Source organism: Cuculus canorus, chromosome 5, assembly GCF_017976375.1.
Source record: "Cuculus canorus isolate bCucCan1 chromosome 5, bCucCan1.pri, whole genome shotgun sequence".
Lineage (NCBI taxonomy): Eukaryota > Metazoa > Chordata > Aves > Cuculiformes > Cuculidae > Cuculus > Cuculus canorus.
In genome coordinates, this window is record NC_071405.1 from 54,298,316 (window position 1) to 54,314,190 (window position 15,875).

Below are 15,875 nucleotides of genomic sequence, written 5' to 3' on the forward strand. Positions count from 1 at the left end.
CACTGCATCTGTTTCTTGTGGGCCTGAAAGCTCTATCGCATTTGTAGCACCTCAAATTTGTAGCAGTTCTGGGAAAAATTCTTTTCCCTTGGAGTGGTTGTCAGGAAAGAGGTTGTAAACATGGGAATAATATACATGTCACAGTAATCACAAAAAGCACTGTATTACAGGATTTAAGAGCTCCCCTTCCTTTTTTTTTTTAAAAATCTCTGATTCCATGGTGCGCTTTTATACTTATTTGTGGTGATCATAAGTGATGTAAACAGGTGAAAAAATGCATCAAAGCTAATCTGCTTACAGCTGTAAAGTAGTATATTCATTCCTTTCTTTCTTCATTTGAATTTGTAATTGCACACAGGGAAGGAATTTGATGAGGTTGTTCAGCATTGTTACCTAATCCCCAGACAAAATTAATAATAGCATCATGTTTGCACCTGAATATGTCTGCCTAGTATTCCTGAATTCCTTTGTGTTCCCATCCAGATGCTATTGCAGCCAAGGCTAGTGTATCACTATGCCTATATGCTTTATAGGTGGCAACTCTAATAAAAGCTAGAATAATATTTTTGGATCCATGTTGAACCTTTATTGACTGCTATTCACTCATCTTGAGTTCATTGTTAAGCATGGCATGCAGTGTCATGGGCAGGCTGAAATAGGAAGAAATGTTTCAGGGAGGTTTCATTTGCACTTTAGCCATCCTTAGGATGGGATTTCAAACTGAGTAAGAGACTAAAGGTGATTGAAGGGATAGGGCACTACCTGGACCCTGAGTTGCATTCCCTGCTCTGTCGTAGACCTCTTCAGGCAAGTCACTTCATAGTCTCTCTTTCTCTGACTTAGTCCTCTTCAATAAAAAGGGAATAATAATAATTCCCTTCCTTAAAAAGGTATTGCCGGAGTAAGTGGATTAAAGAGTATGTAGTAATGTTACATGATTATGAAGCCATGCAACTGTGTAAAACAGAAAATGCTGCGGTTCAGTTTCTGTACCATAGTGCAATAAATGAAGCCATGGACAATGAGAAGACACCTCGCTAGCATTGTTATTTTCTTAAAAAAGCAAAATACAACCCTCCCAACCAATGCAGTTCATGCAAGTTAAAGAGCCCTTCTCAGCCCCTAGTTCTAGGCAGAGCTCATGGACCGTGCAGAGGCATCATAGAATGCTGCATATGTAGAGTATAGGTTAGAGATCTCTTGTGCAACGTTGCCATGTATATAATAATATTAGGGCTTTTCTACAGATATGGGTGGCTGAACTTTTATGTTCGCTAGAAGGCATTGTGATTTTTATATCAAAATAGCCTTAATGTTTACATCAGGGTGGGAGGATTTATATAGGGTATTTTAAGAAGTAATATTCCACCTGATCTAATGGGAGGTATCCCTGCCCATGGCAAGGAGGTTGGAACTAGATGATCTTCAAGGTCCCTTCCAACCCTAACTATTCCATGATTCTGTGATATCAGTTTCTGAGTTTCAGTGCATCTGTTCAAAACGAAGGTGCTTTACCTGACATCTTGCAAATGCTGTTTGTATTTGCACAGTACGAAGGACTGAACAGTGAGCAGAACGTGAGATCAAGGAATTCCAGAACAATAATCTCTTGTTGGATACTTGTTTGCTCTTTAGTGCAAAACCAGCCACTCTGTCTCTCTTTGTTTGCCTGTTGAAAATGTAGAATGTTGCGCATGAGGCATGTTGCAAGGTTGGATGAATTGGTGTTAATATATTGCTTTTACTGTTGCAAAGTATTACATAAATGTAATCAAGTTTGTTAGTGGTGAGGTTTCCGCAACAACTTTCCCAAACAAAATTTGTTTTCAGTGTAGTGACTAGCAGAATTCTGCTTTGGTTGATTTGTAGATCTCTTCCCAAATGGGGCAGAACTGTGTAACGAATGTCAGCCTGCTGATGGGAGACCGGACATTCATTCTTGTGGTTTGGAGATTTGTTGAAAATAGTGAGGTCATTGGGAACTGTGGAACATAAGTTGATCTAGTAAACTATTTGAAATAAGAGAATGCTCTCTAGCTGGTGTGGAAAAATCCTTTAGAATCCACTAGATGCCTTATGGATTGTCAAGGAGCACCAATCTCAGAATTTCTTTTTCTTTGGTGTGAGAGGATCAGGTTAATGGAACCCATACACCTGATGGGGTGATTAGTTCATTAGCCTTTCATTCTGAGAGTGAAAATTATATTATGTAAGGGATTTTTTTTTTTCTCCATAGCTTAGCAGTTTGTTTTGGAGATGGTCAAGTATTTAGCACTGATGATTTTATTGGCTTTTCTAGCAAGTTGCTCTGTGACTTTCCAATTATTTATGGCCTGTTTTTTCACAATTGGGAAGGACTTACTGTTCCCGTTAATTGCGATTATATAGTTGTATCTTTAGCAAATTCAAGGTGTAATAGGGCATTATTGACCAAAATATTATGGTTTTAATTAGAATGTATTTATATTGTTCTGGGACTTGCAGAGTGAACTATGTAAGTGCAGGAGGAAATGTGAAAAGCATGTTATATTTCTGATCTGCTTAGCGGGAACAGAATTCCATGTGCAGGTGGATTCATGCATAAACTTGTAACTTTTCCTGTAATATTGAACTTGATCATCATTACCTTAATTTTATGTTTTACTCTGAAATGAGTCTACTGCTCAGTTTGAAAGCTTTGTAAGAGCTCTCAATAGAGGGCACTTATCCTTGTGCTGTTACTGAACGACTTCTTTCCTTTCTAGTTATAAAGTGCAGGATGGGTGGTTTAGTTGGTTTCAGGTAAGATTGTTGAGCTTAAACTTTAGGAAGCTGACTTTGGTCTGACTAAGTATGAGGCTGGTGTCACTTATGTCCAATTGTAGAAATGCTTAGTAATGTTTGTAATGGCTTATTTGTATGCTTTCTGAAATGAAAAATGCTTGCTTTGTATTTGATACAACATCCATTTGATACAACCATCTGCTCTCTCCCCTACTGAAATTCCAGCGGCTAAAAGGAGGAGACTGGGCAAGTGTCTGGCAGGTAACAGGCAGGGAGCTCTGAATCCGGGGGCCTGGAGAGTGCTCCAATTCTTTAATTAATGATTAAGAAATGGGAGCACTCTCTGAGCACCTGGATTCTTAAACCCTCACTGGTTTCCACTGTGTGATAATCGTGCTTGCCCATCTCTTTCACTGTTCCTACCCCCAGTATTAACTGCTGTGCATTTCCTTAGCTGCATTGTTGTAATGCCTGACGGCCACAGTCATGGCTGAGAACTGTGCCTTGTAACAGACCAGCACAATAAAAATACCCCTTCAGATTCAACAGTGACCACAAGACATTGTTTTAGAAATGTGAACGAAAGTCTTGTCAAAGACTGACTGCTGAGTAGTTTTATAATAGATTAGCTCGGTCAATACTGGCATCTGTCTGGCTGCAAGTGTGTGGATGTGGGCAAACCAAGGCCAGCAGTGCTTCAACTTAGATAACCGCTGAAACCCAGAAAAGATATTCCTGGGTTAAGTGAGGCACAGAGGGGCATATGACATAAGAACTACTATGTTGTTATTTGTGAGCTTTTTCCTTCATTTTTTGGTCCCCTCCCTCTTCTTTAGTTATTGCTACTGTGTTGCATCATGTCTCTAACTGGACTTCTAAACCCTTTGTGGAAGAATCCCTGTCTAGCTTATTAGTGAGTACCATTAAAGATAATACAACTTCTATGACATCAAAGTACTTCATGAATATCAGTGTATTGGATTTCAGGTGTTATTCTTGTTTTATTAACTGCTCTGAAATGACTTGGCTTGAAATGGATGTCTGTAGCAGAACTGAGAATTGATCCCAGGTTCTGCCTGTGCTTTAAGTCCCCGTTCTCCAGCCTGCTTGGGTGAGTGACAGTGCCTGCTTGATGGTGCCAGGAGTGTGTCTGCTGAGAGCTATGGCCTAGATATTAAATGCATTTATGTCTCTCGTGAAGAAACCTCTGGGAATGAGAAGTATCATCTCTATGAACTTTCTCCTTTCTTTCCCCCCGTTTGTAGGCTGTTACCTCTTGCAGAGCCTTGAAGGAATCTGTGAAGTGCTCAGACTGTGGTATTCCATATGCTGGACACCTATGTATCTCTGGTTTTGTGATGGAGTACTGGAGAGGTCAAGATGGAAACAACCGAACCTGTAGCAGTCTTTCCTGTTGCAGCTCAGTGCATTCAGATGAGGTTTCTTCTTGGGGCTAAAGTACAGGGAGATTTGTTCTGTCTCTGGGCTGTATCCATGCAGTTCTACAGCTGGTGTGTTTGTTGCAGGAGAGACTTTTGGAGTGAAGGACATGTGGTCATGTCAGCTATGTGAATGTGAGGGCAGGGAGAAGCTTTTGGCCTGCTCTTTACCCATTCTGACTTCAGAGCCTGCTGTGATTCCTACATGTTGGAGTATTGGTCTCTCTGTTGCTAGGAACTGCTTTCCCTGACAGCTCCAAACAAAAAAGCTTAAAATAGCAATCTAAGTGCTTACAATTAGAAGAACCGTTAACCCATTTCCAGTGAGAAGAATAGTATGTTCATGTAACTTCACTAAGCCTGAAAGCAGTGTACTCCTTAATTGCTGTGCTCTTCCTGAACTCTGAGCCTGCTCAAGCCTCTTTAGATGGTGGTATTTATCATGATGACAGATTATAATAGCTGGTATTCCTAACTTCAGTACAGTTTATAAACATTAAATAATTTAAGAAATGTGTCTTCTGCCTATTTCGTTAAAGGGCAAAGCTGCACTGTGTTGCATAGCCATTTGTAAAGACAGGCTTTCCTTCATATTTGTTTACAGAAGTCCAGTCCACAGGACAGTACCTGTCTCTACCTCTTTGTTCTCTCTACGAATCGCTCTTGCTGTGCAAGGTGAAAAGATGATTTTCAGTACAATATTTGTACTGAGTTTACAGCTTGAATTGAGGAAGGGAACCCAAAAAAAAAGGTTATTTTTTGGAAATTCTTTGAAATTACACAACTACTCTCTCATAGGAGAGTATGGTATCTGAAGACTTCCTTTTGAGGTGCATCTGTGGTACTTCAGACCCCATAATTCAAGCTTCCAAAATCCTTCTTTATAAAATCCTATGTACTAAAACACAACTGTGTGTAGAGATGAAATGTAGAAAATTGTGGTGACAGGCTTAATAAAACCATGTCCAAGGATGTAAATAGTAGGTCGAAATGTAATCAGAATGCATGCTTAGGTGAATTTTAAGACCATTCAAACAGAAAAGAAGGCTAATCAATTTAATAGTATCTATGAGAACACATTTTCACTGCCTCTCCTTTCTTACATCCTTTACTGTAATAGACCAAAATGTTTTGCTTAAGTAGGATTTGATTTTCTCCTTGGTTTGGTTAGTGCATGAGATGTAGTTAATATTTTTGTTCTTGGGCATGTGTTTTTTCCCAAACAATGTGGTAATCTCACATATCGTGTTATTGTGTTCACTGTAGGTAGTCTATGTTGCTGAATGTCAGGAACAGTCTAGGTTGGAGCAGTAGTTTGTCACATCTGGTGGTGCACAATCTGGTGGCACATAATCCTTCCTTTAGTATGACCGTTGTCTCCCTTGCTTCACGTCACAGAGCGAATGGATTTCACTGTTGCATGTCTGGTTAGTACAGTGGTATAATGTAGCTTTATCAGGTCCTAGCCTCTGAAAATGGGAAAGTGGAAGTGGTTCTCTTGAAGCCAGTCATAGCTTCAGTCTTTCTCCGCAATGGAAAAGGGCCAATCGCAAGGGAATTTAGATAGGCCATAAACGTTTATGTGTACTGTTTATTTAAGTGTGTGTTTGCTAGCCCGGGGCAGGCACCTTTAGGCAACAATGGAAGTTCTCAAGCTTCCTGGATACTGTTTTCGCTTTTGTTGTTGTCTGTCTGTGAAGCAGCTTTCCTTTGATCTTGTTTACCCTGTTATTGGTGATGGGCACCAGTGTGATGAAAACAAGTAAGCCTTTCCCATTTCATAGAATCATAAAGTGGTTTGGGTAGGAAGGGACCTTAATGATCATCTAGTTCCAACCCCCCTGCCATGGGCAGGGACACCTCTCACTAGACCACGCTCCATCCAACTTGGCCTTGAACATGTTCTAGGAGGGGGCATCCACAACTTCCCTGGGCAACCTGTTCCAGTGTCTCTCCACTCTCATTGTAGAAGAATTTCCTCCTAGTATTTAATCTAAATCTTCCTCTTTCCAATTTAAAGGCATTTCATAAGCTTTATTGATTCTAGGATTTCTATCTGATACAGTTCTCTCCATTAGTTTCTTACTTGGGGTTGTTGGGTGGGATGATTGTTACCTACTTATGTTGTTTTGTAGTGAGCTGCTTTGAAACTGGAGACTGTAGTGTTGGTTGATTTTCCTTGTTTACTTTGGGCTTCGGTTCCTGCTCCTCTGTGGTGCTACTCTTGGAAAATACACCTTTCGCTCTAGAGGCAGACTTTCAAGGTATCTGTGGAAAATGCCCAACCATTGGGATAAGGTGACAGGGACATAAAACCCGAACCTTACCAGGGACAGAAAATCCCTGGTCCATAAACATTTATGGGTTTGGCTTTCCTGGACGGTGTCTTTCTCAGTTGCTTTGAGCTTTCCCCTCAGAAGATAGATTGCTGTCTTTGCAGTATAGCATTTGCCAACATGATCTGTTCTCTGTTTTGCTTGTTCCCTGCCTGGTGTGTAGGAAAGCTGTGCTGTTATCCTTCCTGTTTAAGGTGTGTGAAGGTGGTGAGTGGGAGGTTGCAAACAATCTGCAGGAATTTTGATGTAGCTAACTGTCTGGAATAAAATGTAACAATGCTAACTTTCAGGAGAGGCTTTTGAGGGAGAAATTGAAGCTGTTTTCATGTACAGCGGAGTAAGTGTAGGATCTGGTTAAACTATGCGATAAGCTTTACGAATCTTCTACCAAATACAAAACTTGTCCCATGTTTTCTTCACTTTCTTGGTTCTCACTTAAGACAGTTGCAATAGATCCTAGTGGTGGTTTCATAGGGGCAAATTTCTGTTAGCTGGATCAAATTCCTTGTTTGTGATGCCCTCTAAATCTTCAGTTGCTAAAAAAACAAATGACCAAAACCAGAAACAAAACCTAAACTATGTGAACTGCCTCTGTCCTGCTGTTGCACTGAACAAATTAAATTTTCTTTCTGCCCTTTCTACACATATAGCACACCTAATTTTTCTTTTACGTGTAGATGTAAACCCATATTTTCTTGCAGCATTGGAGGAGAACCGGTAGCCAGCATCCTATATTCTGTTTTTCAGTTTTGACCTGGTTTGTCGTGTGATCTTCAAAGTGAGTTAGTTCCTCTGGTTTTGTTCCTCATTAATAAAATGTATGTGATGATTCTTCACCTGTTTCATAAATGTGGGATTCAACCATAATGATTAGCAAATTAGAGAAGTAGCTTACTGTGTTTGACTTGAATGTAAAAATTGTTCTTGGAATCTGTTCATCATCATTAGAAGCTTGTTCCAGGGCAGATCAGTAAATTGAATTGCTGGCAGCCGGAGGATTTAGTGGGAGATGATTCTCATCACCCTAATTTGACAGATTTCCTGTAAGGAACTGTGACAGCATTGTTGCAGTTAAGGCTGAGAATGTACATTAGCTAGAACCCAGGAACACTTGGGGGTTTTATGTGAAAAAAATCTAAAATAGAAATGCTTAAAAGCCATGATTAAAGTCATGAAATAACAAGTGATCACAGATGATATTCTATTATTTTCTGCATCCTTAACTATGCCAAGGTTGGAGGAGAAGTCTGAGTGTTTCCTGAGTGACTTCTCCAGCATTCTGTCAGAATTGTGTGCAAATGACCTCAGAGGAGTTTGGGAATGCGCAGAATTTAAACTTGCTTATCGTGCCAGATATAGGTGATGTAGCAAATGAACTAAGCAAAGCACAGGTCAGCACACCCTCAGCAGGAGGGCTGAAGAGCAGAGTTTAAAGTTACTACGGTGTGTGAGGCCATGAACTTGAAATGTGAAAATATACAAATATGTGCATACTTAGTGAAGAAAGTAATTAAAGAAATTTAATAATGGTGGGTGTTTATTAAATATACAAATTAAAAGTTTTAAGGGGAAATAAAGATATTTTATGTTAAATGGTTGCAAAGAATTTTTTTTAATTTGTCCTATACATCAAATAACCTTTTAACTTCAATTAAAAAAAAAATTAAGAAGCTTTTATAGCAAACTCTCCAGACGAATGATAAACTGGGACAAGACTGTTGCAGTGGACAGGGATCTTGAAATGATTCTGCAGAACCTATTTTGGGCTGAGTAAAATCTACTAATGGATGCTCACCAGCTTTGTGAGTGCCCTGCACTCCTTGGATATCCCCATTTTGAAAGGACTTCATTCATTTGAGGACATTTTCCTGGATTCAGGCAGAGACTCTTACCTAGTCCTGTTGCATGCTTTAGTAAGTCCTTCAGGAGGCTTAGCCTAAATCTGGCCCGTATGGTGTTCTATATGTGTTTATGATGCTCTTGTGCAGATATACTGTAGAAATTTTAGCTCAGAATGGTAACCCTAACTTCTTTCAGTAAAGTGCCATAGGTTACTTTGTTTGTGGGTTTTTTTTTCATTATGGAAAATACTGCAAAAGTGCCCATTAGGTGTATGTATATCTGTATTGATATTCTTTTAAGGTGTAGAAGAGAAAGCCTTGCAACATGAAAAATTCCTTAGAAATCTGAAAATATTTGCAATATTAAAGGAGGTGACATAAAATTTGTATTCATCTGAAGAAAGGTGGAGAGATTTTCTTGCATGCCAGAAGTGCTCCTGAAGGTGAAAATAACTGATAATGTTGAATGCCTAGTGGGACGTGTCCCTTCCCATGGCATGGGGGTTGGAACTAGATGGTCTTTAAGGTCCCTTCCAACCCAAACTATTCTATGATTCTGTGATTCGATGCCAAATCTTAAGAGTTATTAAAACAAATCATGCCAATGCTAGTTACTGGTTTTTGCCTGTGTGGTGTAAAAGAGAGATGAGGTATTGTAACACTTCAGTATATTTGGAGGCAAGACACAGTATGTTCTGGGAATTATGGTATCAGAACTGGCTCTGTACTTTATTCAAAGGTAAGAAATGTTCTGGGGCATACTGCTCAGAAGCACACTTAAGCCTGGAAGTGTGTTGCCATTTTACTGCACTACTGCAGGCTGAGTCTTGTGCTGAAATTAAAGTAAAACAAAACAAAAAAAAACCCAAACCCCAAAGCTGGTAATTGGCTGGGATGATGATAATATGAACTCATCTCTCAGCTTCAGAGAGGGAAGCCTGCTTAGTCACAGAGCCAGCAGTGCTCGGCCAGTGAAGCTGCCAAGTGTGAACTTTCCTGGAATATAGTCATACTGCGGCTTGAACATCTATCAGTTCAGGTTAAACTATGGCTATTATTACCGTGACCTGCAAGTTCTTTCTCTGCAGTTTTTCTACATAGAAAGAAATTCTCAGAAGCTGGTTTTGTTATGTTTTTCTTTACCATCTAATACTGGATACACCATGTCCTTTTCTTTTTTCTTTTTTTTTTTTTTTTGTGATCTCTTAGTGAGGATTTATTTATTTTTGAATGCAGCTGGGGGAGCTGGGATGCTCAAAAAGCATGCCGTGTTCCAAGTACCTTGAATCTCTTTCCTCCCTGGTAATGTCATTTTCACTATCCTGGGTTTTGTGCTCTTGTAACTTCAGTTTTCTTCAATCTCTACAGTCTTCTCAAGTGACAAGGTAACTATCCTGAGAGGCATGTGATATTTTTTAAGACTCTTTTTATGGAACACACAAGGACATATTCCTTTCCCTCCTTTAGGTCATCTCTGAACTTTATTTTTGTTGTAAACTTTGCATCTTAGTACTTTTGTTACATCTCCTTTCTGGACAGATGCAATTACTGCAATGGGTCTGAGTTAGGCTTTGCAGTGCTGCTGGCTTCTTATCTAGTGATAAAAAAAAACAGAGCCGAAATCCACACAAGTGGAGATTTGGAGACCTGTACTAACGTAATCCTTTCTCACTAACCCAAGAAGCTTCTTTCTAAAGATCTTCTGGATATGTGTGTGTTTTGTAGCTGCAAATCTCAACCACCTGTATTAACAAAAGCATCAGCTGTTCGGGTTTTTTTGCTTGTGGGTTGGGTTTTTTTCTTTTCTCTCTTTTTCTTTTTTTTTTTTTTCTTTTATTTTTTTGAAGGGTTGAAAACGAGAACCCTTGAAGTTGTATGCCAGCTTTTGGACAGTTATCTTTGCATTCTTCCTGAAAGTGTAGGAAATCTACAGCAGAGCTTCTAGAGGTTATCTGGCTTAAATGTGTGGTGGTGTCTTCTGATATACCAGAAAACTTTTATTCTGTTTATCAGAATGATGTGACTGATCAATACAAAGGCATGCAGACGCATCAGTGGAAGGAAAACTGTTACGAGGTTGTCTAATATGTAAAGAAAAATAGCTTGTGATGATTTCAGAAAGTGGGATACTGTCAGAAACCACCGTTAGTAGTTTTACCTCAGATATTGCTTTAGCTGTTTGCTGTTACCTTTGTAGCAGTGCTGCAAAAAGCAAGGAGGGAGGCTAACATCGGTGCTTCTGAGAGGCATATAGCAACCTTTCTCTCTACAGTTTTGCTACCAGGGACCCACTTTCCTGCTGTAGGATGTTTTTTCTTTTCCTAATGAAGTTTTGAAATAGGCAAAACTTACTTTGAAATTTTTGTTTTGTGTGCTAGTTTTGAGTTTAGAGAGAATTTTCCATCTCACGTGTCTACAATTTCTCCTGGATTTATTTTTGTCCCGTTGAAAAAGAACTGGAAAATAAGCTAAGACGTTGTGCTTAGCAGAGGGAGGAACGCCCTGGCTCAGTGATACAGGGTGGCGGAGGTCCATGGTTTGTAGCCAGGACAAAAGGGGCGGGAGAGTGGGGGAACAGCTATGTAACAGCCTGAGGAAGTGAGTCACTTTGCTCTGAAACACAGGCCCATCGGTCCAGTTGCACTGAAGCCAAACTTGGCCTCTGAGGTGGAAGTTGCGTAAGCTGATTTAAACTCTTTGTCTTTTCGTCCTACTCATGCTCCCAACCCTGCTGTAGCCATATCTGTTTAGAGGAGACTCAGGTTGTAGACTTCAGTGTGCTGTATGCTTTTGTTTTATTATTTTTTCATTTTATTGAGAGAGATAAACAGATTGCAGATTTCAGGGGGTGTGTGTGTTAGCCTTGCCTGCTCAATTCAAGAGAGAGTTGATTTTATAGCAGAAGGGATGCAATAGGTTTCTAGAATAGGTTTCAAACAATTTAGTAAAATCTTTCTGGTAGTGAGATTTGAAGTGGAACAGAATGTATATTGAAAAGAGACAGTAATAATAGAGACTTGCACTTAATTACTTGAGCGTTAGTAGTTTAAGAATGTAATTAAATTTAAAACTAAGCTTCTTAAAGGTTTTAGATGTCCTAGTAGAAATACTAGTGTATATGTTAACATGTTAGACCTTAATCCTGCAAACTAGGCTTTTAAATACTAAGTTTGTGGACAGCTTTTTTCTGTGGAAGAGGAAGGTAGAATTGTTCTAGACTGGGTGTTCGGGATAGGTTTCTCCTATTACTGACAGACATTTGCTGGTGTCTGGGGGCAGCTGCAGCAGCTGCCTGAACTACTTTACCGTGAGTGTTACCTGAGCAGGAGCAGTTGCTTTCAGCTGTTAAAGAAAGCATCTGAGGGAGCAGCAGGTTAAGCAAGCCTCATCTCCAGGTTTTGGATGCGTGGTGGGCAGTTATTAATTGGAAAGCAACTGTAGTGACTGGGAGGAGTGTGAGTGCTGAGTTGGCACCTGATTCTTTCCTTACGAATGTTGAATGAAGCATCTTACTGCTGTTTGGCTGCAGCATTTGTATCCGTGTGTTTTAAATGTCTGGGAAATGTGGCCTGACATTATTTTTCTTCTGGAGGTTTTTTTATGTGGTTTTTGAGTTCAGATTAAAATTAGATTATTCTGCTACAGGAAGACATAGAAGTAATTGGCCAGATAAGAAAGAGTTTAAGATAAAAACTTTGAGAATGATCTTGAGTGATTAGTCAGAAGTCTGTGTGCAACTGGGAGTTGCATCATGCAGATATGGGATGATATCTCTTTTGTAAAACTAAGGTCTTTTTGGTTTGCATTCTTCTAGCAGATCAGATCTATTATTTCTTACACATATTACCCTGTTTTTAATTTCTGTGGGAAATGGGACAGACATACACGTTGCTTATTGCGTGAGGGTTTATGTCAGTTACATCTGATGATTCAATGATTGCTTCTCTATTTCAGGACCTGTAACTAAGTGGACCCTACTGACCTCTGAACCACAGAGCATAAGAGTGAAAAGAAGTGGGAGAAGCTCAGGAAGAAAAAGGAAGTGGACGCACTTTCATTTGGACTTTTTTTCCTGCCCTTTATTGCTAAAACTGAATGGAAAAAAGAGACTTCCGTGCCTTTCGTCCCCCAGCCTCAGGGATGGGTGGATTGTAAATACAGTGTGTGCAGCTGGGAGAGTAGACTGAACCATGAATCTTCACGCTCAGCAAAAGTCTTCAAGCAAAAGGACTGGGAAACGAATTGCCTATTTTAATGAGCAGGAAATAGCTGTGTCATCAAAAGAACCACAGCAGCAGCTTAAGGAAGGACAGTACTATGGTCATGGTGGGAATATACCGGTCTCCCAAACTATGGAGATTTCTCGTGCAGGAGCATTAACAAGTGCCCCCAACAATGTTGCTTTGATGAACTCTGTTTACAATCAAGATAGGGGAGAATCAATGATGATGTCCCAGACAGTAACAGCTGTCAAATGGCAGAATTCACTAATGGGAAACCGGTTGCCAGAGAGAAGTGACAGCCACTGGCAGTCTCCACCGTCGATGTGGAACCACAGTATGGTTTTTGGGGGTAACCCAAAAGGACCTCACTCCAACGCTGGAGCTCCAGGCTTCTATGGACACCCAGAAGCCCTTAAAAGAAATCAAGAGAAAGGAGTGTTTGTGTCACAGCTGGACTTGTATGGAGATGCTGTGCAGCAGATGATGTCCCAGAAGGCTCAACTGGAACAGCAAGCGCTGGTTAGACAGCAAGCTCAGATGAATTCTTTTCATCAGATGCAGAAACAGCAGCAGCAGAATCAAAGTCTGGCATTGCAGCCTTTCCAACTTGCATTTGGTCACCAAGGCCAAAAGCAGGGTCTTCCTGAATTGTTACATGTCTTTCAAGAAGCCCCGGCTTCTTCCAGTCCAGCATTTACTGCTCAACAAAAACAGCAAGCTCTTCCCCAGCTACAACTCTTTGAAAATTTCTATCCTCAACAGCAGCAGCAGCAACAGGCTGCCACGCAAGCCTTCAGTCTGCAGCAAACTACTTCCATAGCACAACCTCATGTGGCAGCTGCTGCACCTCAGCATCACATGATGGCACACCAGTTTCAGCAAACAGAGAGGAACCAGGAACTATTCAAGGCATTAACAGAGCAGAACCAACAGACTGTACTGCCTCAGACCCAGATTCCTTTTCCAAGAAGATCACGGAGACTCTCCAAAGAAGGTGTCTTGCTGACATCTGCAGGAGAAGTGTTGGCTTCCAAACAGGCAGAGGAACAACCTAGCAATTTATTTCTGCATCACTGGCAAACACATCAACAAGAGGTTCCATTACAGCAGCCACCTGAGTCACTGGCTCACAACAAAAGTAGCTATTTACAAGCCAAGAGAATGGATCTAGGGCAGAAGGATGTCCTGGCTAATAGTGAGCTGTGCCAGATGGAAACAGACAGGCAAGCCACAGCCCAGAATGGGAGAGATGGGGAGAAACAGGCAGCAGCAGCTGAGGAAAGCACTCAGAAAACTAATGATGTTCAGGGTGTTAGAGGTGGTGTAATCCAGAGTACACGACGGAGACGGCGTGTTTCTCAAGAAGCCAATTTGCTAACTTTGGCCCAAAAAGCTGTTGAGCTGGCTTCTCTTCAGAATGAAAAAGTAAGATATACATCCAAACCAATATATCATGTTTTAGACTACAAAATAGGGTTGCAATGAGAGGAATTTATGTACATGTGCAGGATAGGATGGTTTCTTGATGCAAGAATTGTTGAAGTACAGTAAGGGCATCTCTGGAGTGGTGGCATGTAAGTTCAGCTATTGTAATTCAAAGATGTGGGAGGACAGAGGTCTCATAGGGCAGTGAAACCACCTAAGGGCAGTTTTATTTCACTAATACTGAATGTACTTTAGCCTAGGGCTTCAAAGTATGGAAGTTTTCAGCTTAGGCCTCAAGCTGATCAGAGATTTAGAGAGACAAGTATAATCAGTTGACTTGGTACCTTTTCACCAATTTGACGTTCTCTTCCTTTTATGTTAAAAAGACTGTGCTTACCTGCCAGTTTTTCAGTTTTAGCAGTTACTGTTTCTACATTGCACTATCTAAAAATTACATAATGCAATTTACATGTTTAATATTTCCAAAATCCTAAAAGCCCGAGGAAGCCTCGCTTAGGTGAAGAACTTACACCAGGCATAACAACTGTCCATCTGATGCAGTATCCTGTTTCTGAGAATGGCCTGCGGTGAATGTTTAGCAATTGGTAACCCGAAGGACAAAGTCTGCCTGTAGACCTTCTGTAGGACTTGAAAGGGAGGAAATTCAGTGTTAACTGATTAGGTGGTTCCCTAGTCTTATCCTTTTGGTGTCGCAGCCTAAACTGTACAGTATGTATTCCCTATGGCAAGATGTCAGGGCTCAAAATTAAGTAGAGAAGGTAAGTGGTGAGGTTTTGAAGTCAAGTGTGGGGAGGTTTTGTGGTGTGGTTTTTTTGATCTTAGGTTTTCTTTCAGCTATGGTTTGAATAATCTTTTGTTGAGTGCCTCTTATGAGGAGTAAAAGTACACTTTTCCTTGGAAGCTTTATTGCCAGCGAGTGATGAAGTATGGGTGTTAGAGCATGAGCTACTTTTACCTACAGTTTGGCCACTTGAGTCGCTGCCCAGTCAGACAACAAAGGGAAAGGAATTTTATTCCCTCTCATTCTCATCATCCTTTTTTTCCCCTACTCTATTTGTGGTTGGTTTTCCAATCTCTTACTTAGAGGGATGTGCTGTTGGAGTGAAAGAATTGAACTAATAAGCAACAAAGCAAATATCCATAGCCTACTCCATCTCTTGCACAGTAGACAGCAACCAGTTGATGCTATCTCTGGCCCTTTTTGCTTTAACTCCAGCTGAACAACTAGAAAACTAGTAGTAGTTTGCAGCATGAGCTATTTGCTCCCACTCTCCTAGCCACTGGATATTTATATTGGAAGAGGGACCACAGTTCACATTGCAGTATGATCATAATGTGGCGGTAAGAAAAAAGCCAACAGAGCATCTAGAAGGAGACTGTGAGAGATGAAACGAGGAATTGCCTGCTTGCAGCTTTATTCATAAGGTAGAGACCAAACAGAGAAGTGTTTTGACAGATGCTCTTATTTTTTGCAGCTATGCAAGCAGGTTGTTTGCTTCTAGGATGGCACTAGTCTCTTCAGGTTTTCAGGGTGAGGTTTTCAAAGACATTAAAATTAATACCTGAGGTCTGATGGATTTTATGTCTTTAAGGGGATTGGATATTATGTGAGGGAGAAAAAGAAAACTTATTTGTGGGAGGAGAGGGGTCTGCTTCTCTTATCAGCGTCTTTCTGTTAGGAACACCTAGAAGCCTTTAGTGTAGGTCATGTGAAGAACACATAAGAAGGCCATAGGATTAAATTATTGATGAAAGAAGATACATTCATAATTTGAACCAGTTTTTTTAACATTCTTAAGTATATGTATATCTTATGCAAAAACATAC

General features: G+C 40.4%; 1 protein-coding gene across 2 annotated transcripts in view; it reads left to right on the forward strand.

Annotated features, from left to right (window-relative positions):
• Window positions 1–15,875, forward strand: part of MIDEAS (mitotic deacetylase associated SANT domain protein) — a 53,125-nt gene that overhangs the window by 17,086 nt on the left and 20,164 nt on the right. For both annotated transcript variants that reach the window (XM_009564025.2, XM_054066551.1), the window contains exon 2: window positions 12,334–14,027. In XM_009564025.2, the coding sequence (XP_009562320.2) occupies window positions 12,570–14,027 (1,458 nt within the window). In that variant the 5' untranslated portion in view covers window positions 12,334–12,569. The remainder of the gene's footprint in view (window positions 1–12,333; window positions 14,028–15,875) is intronic.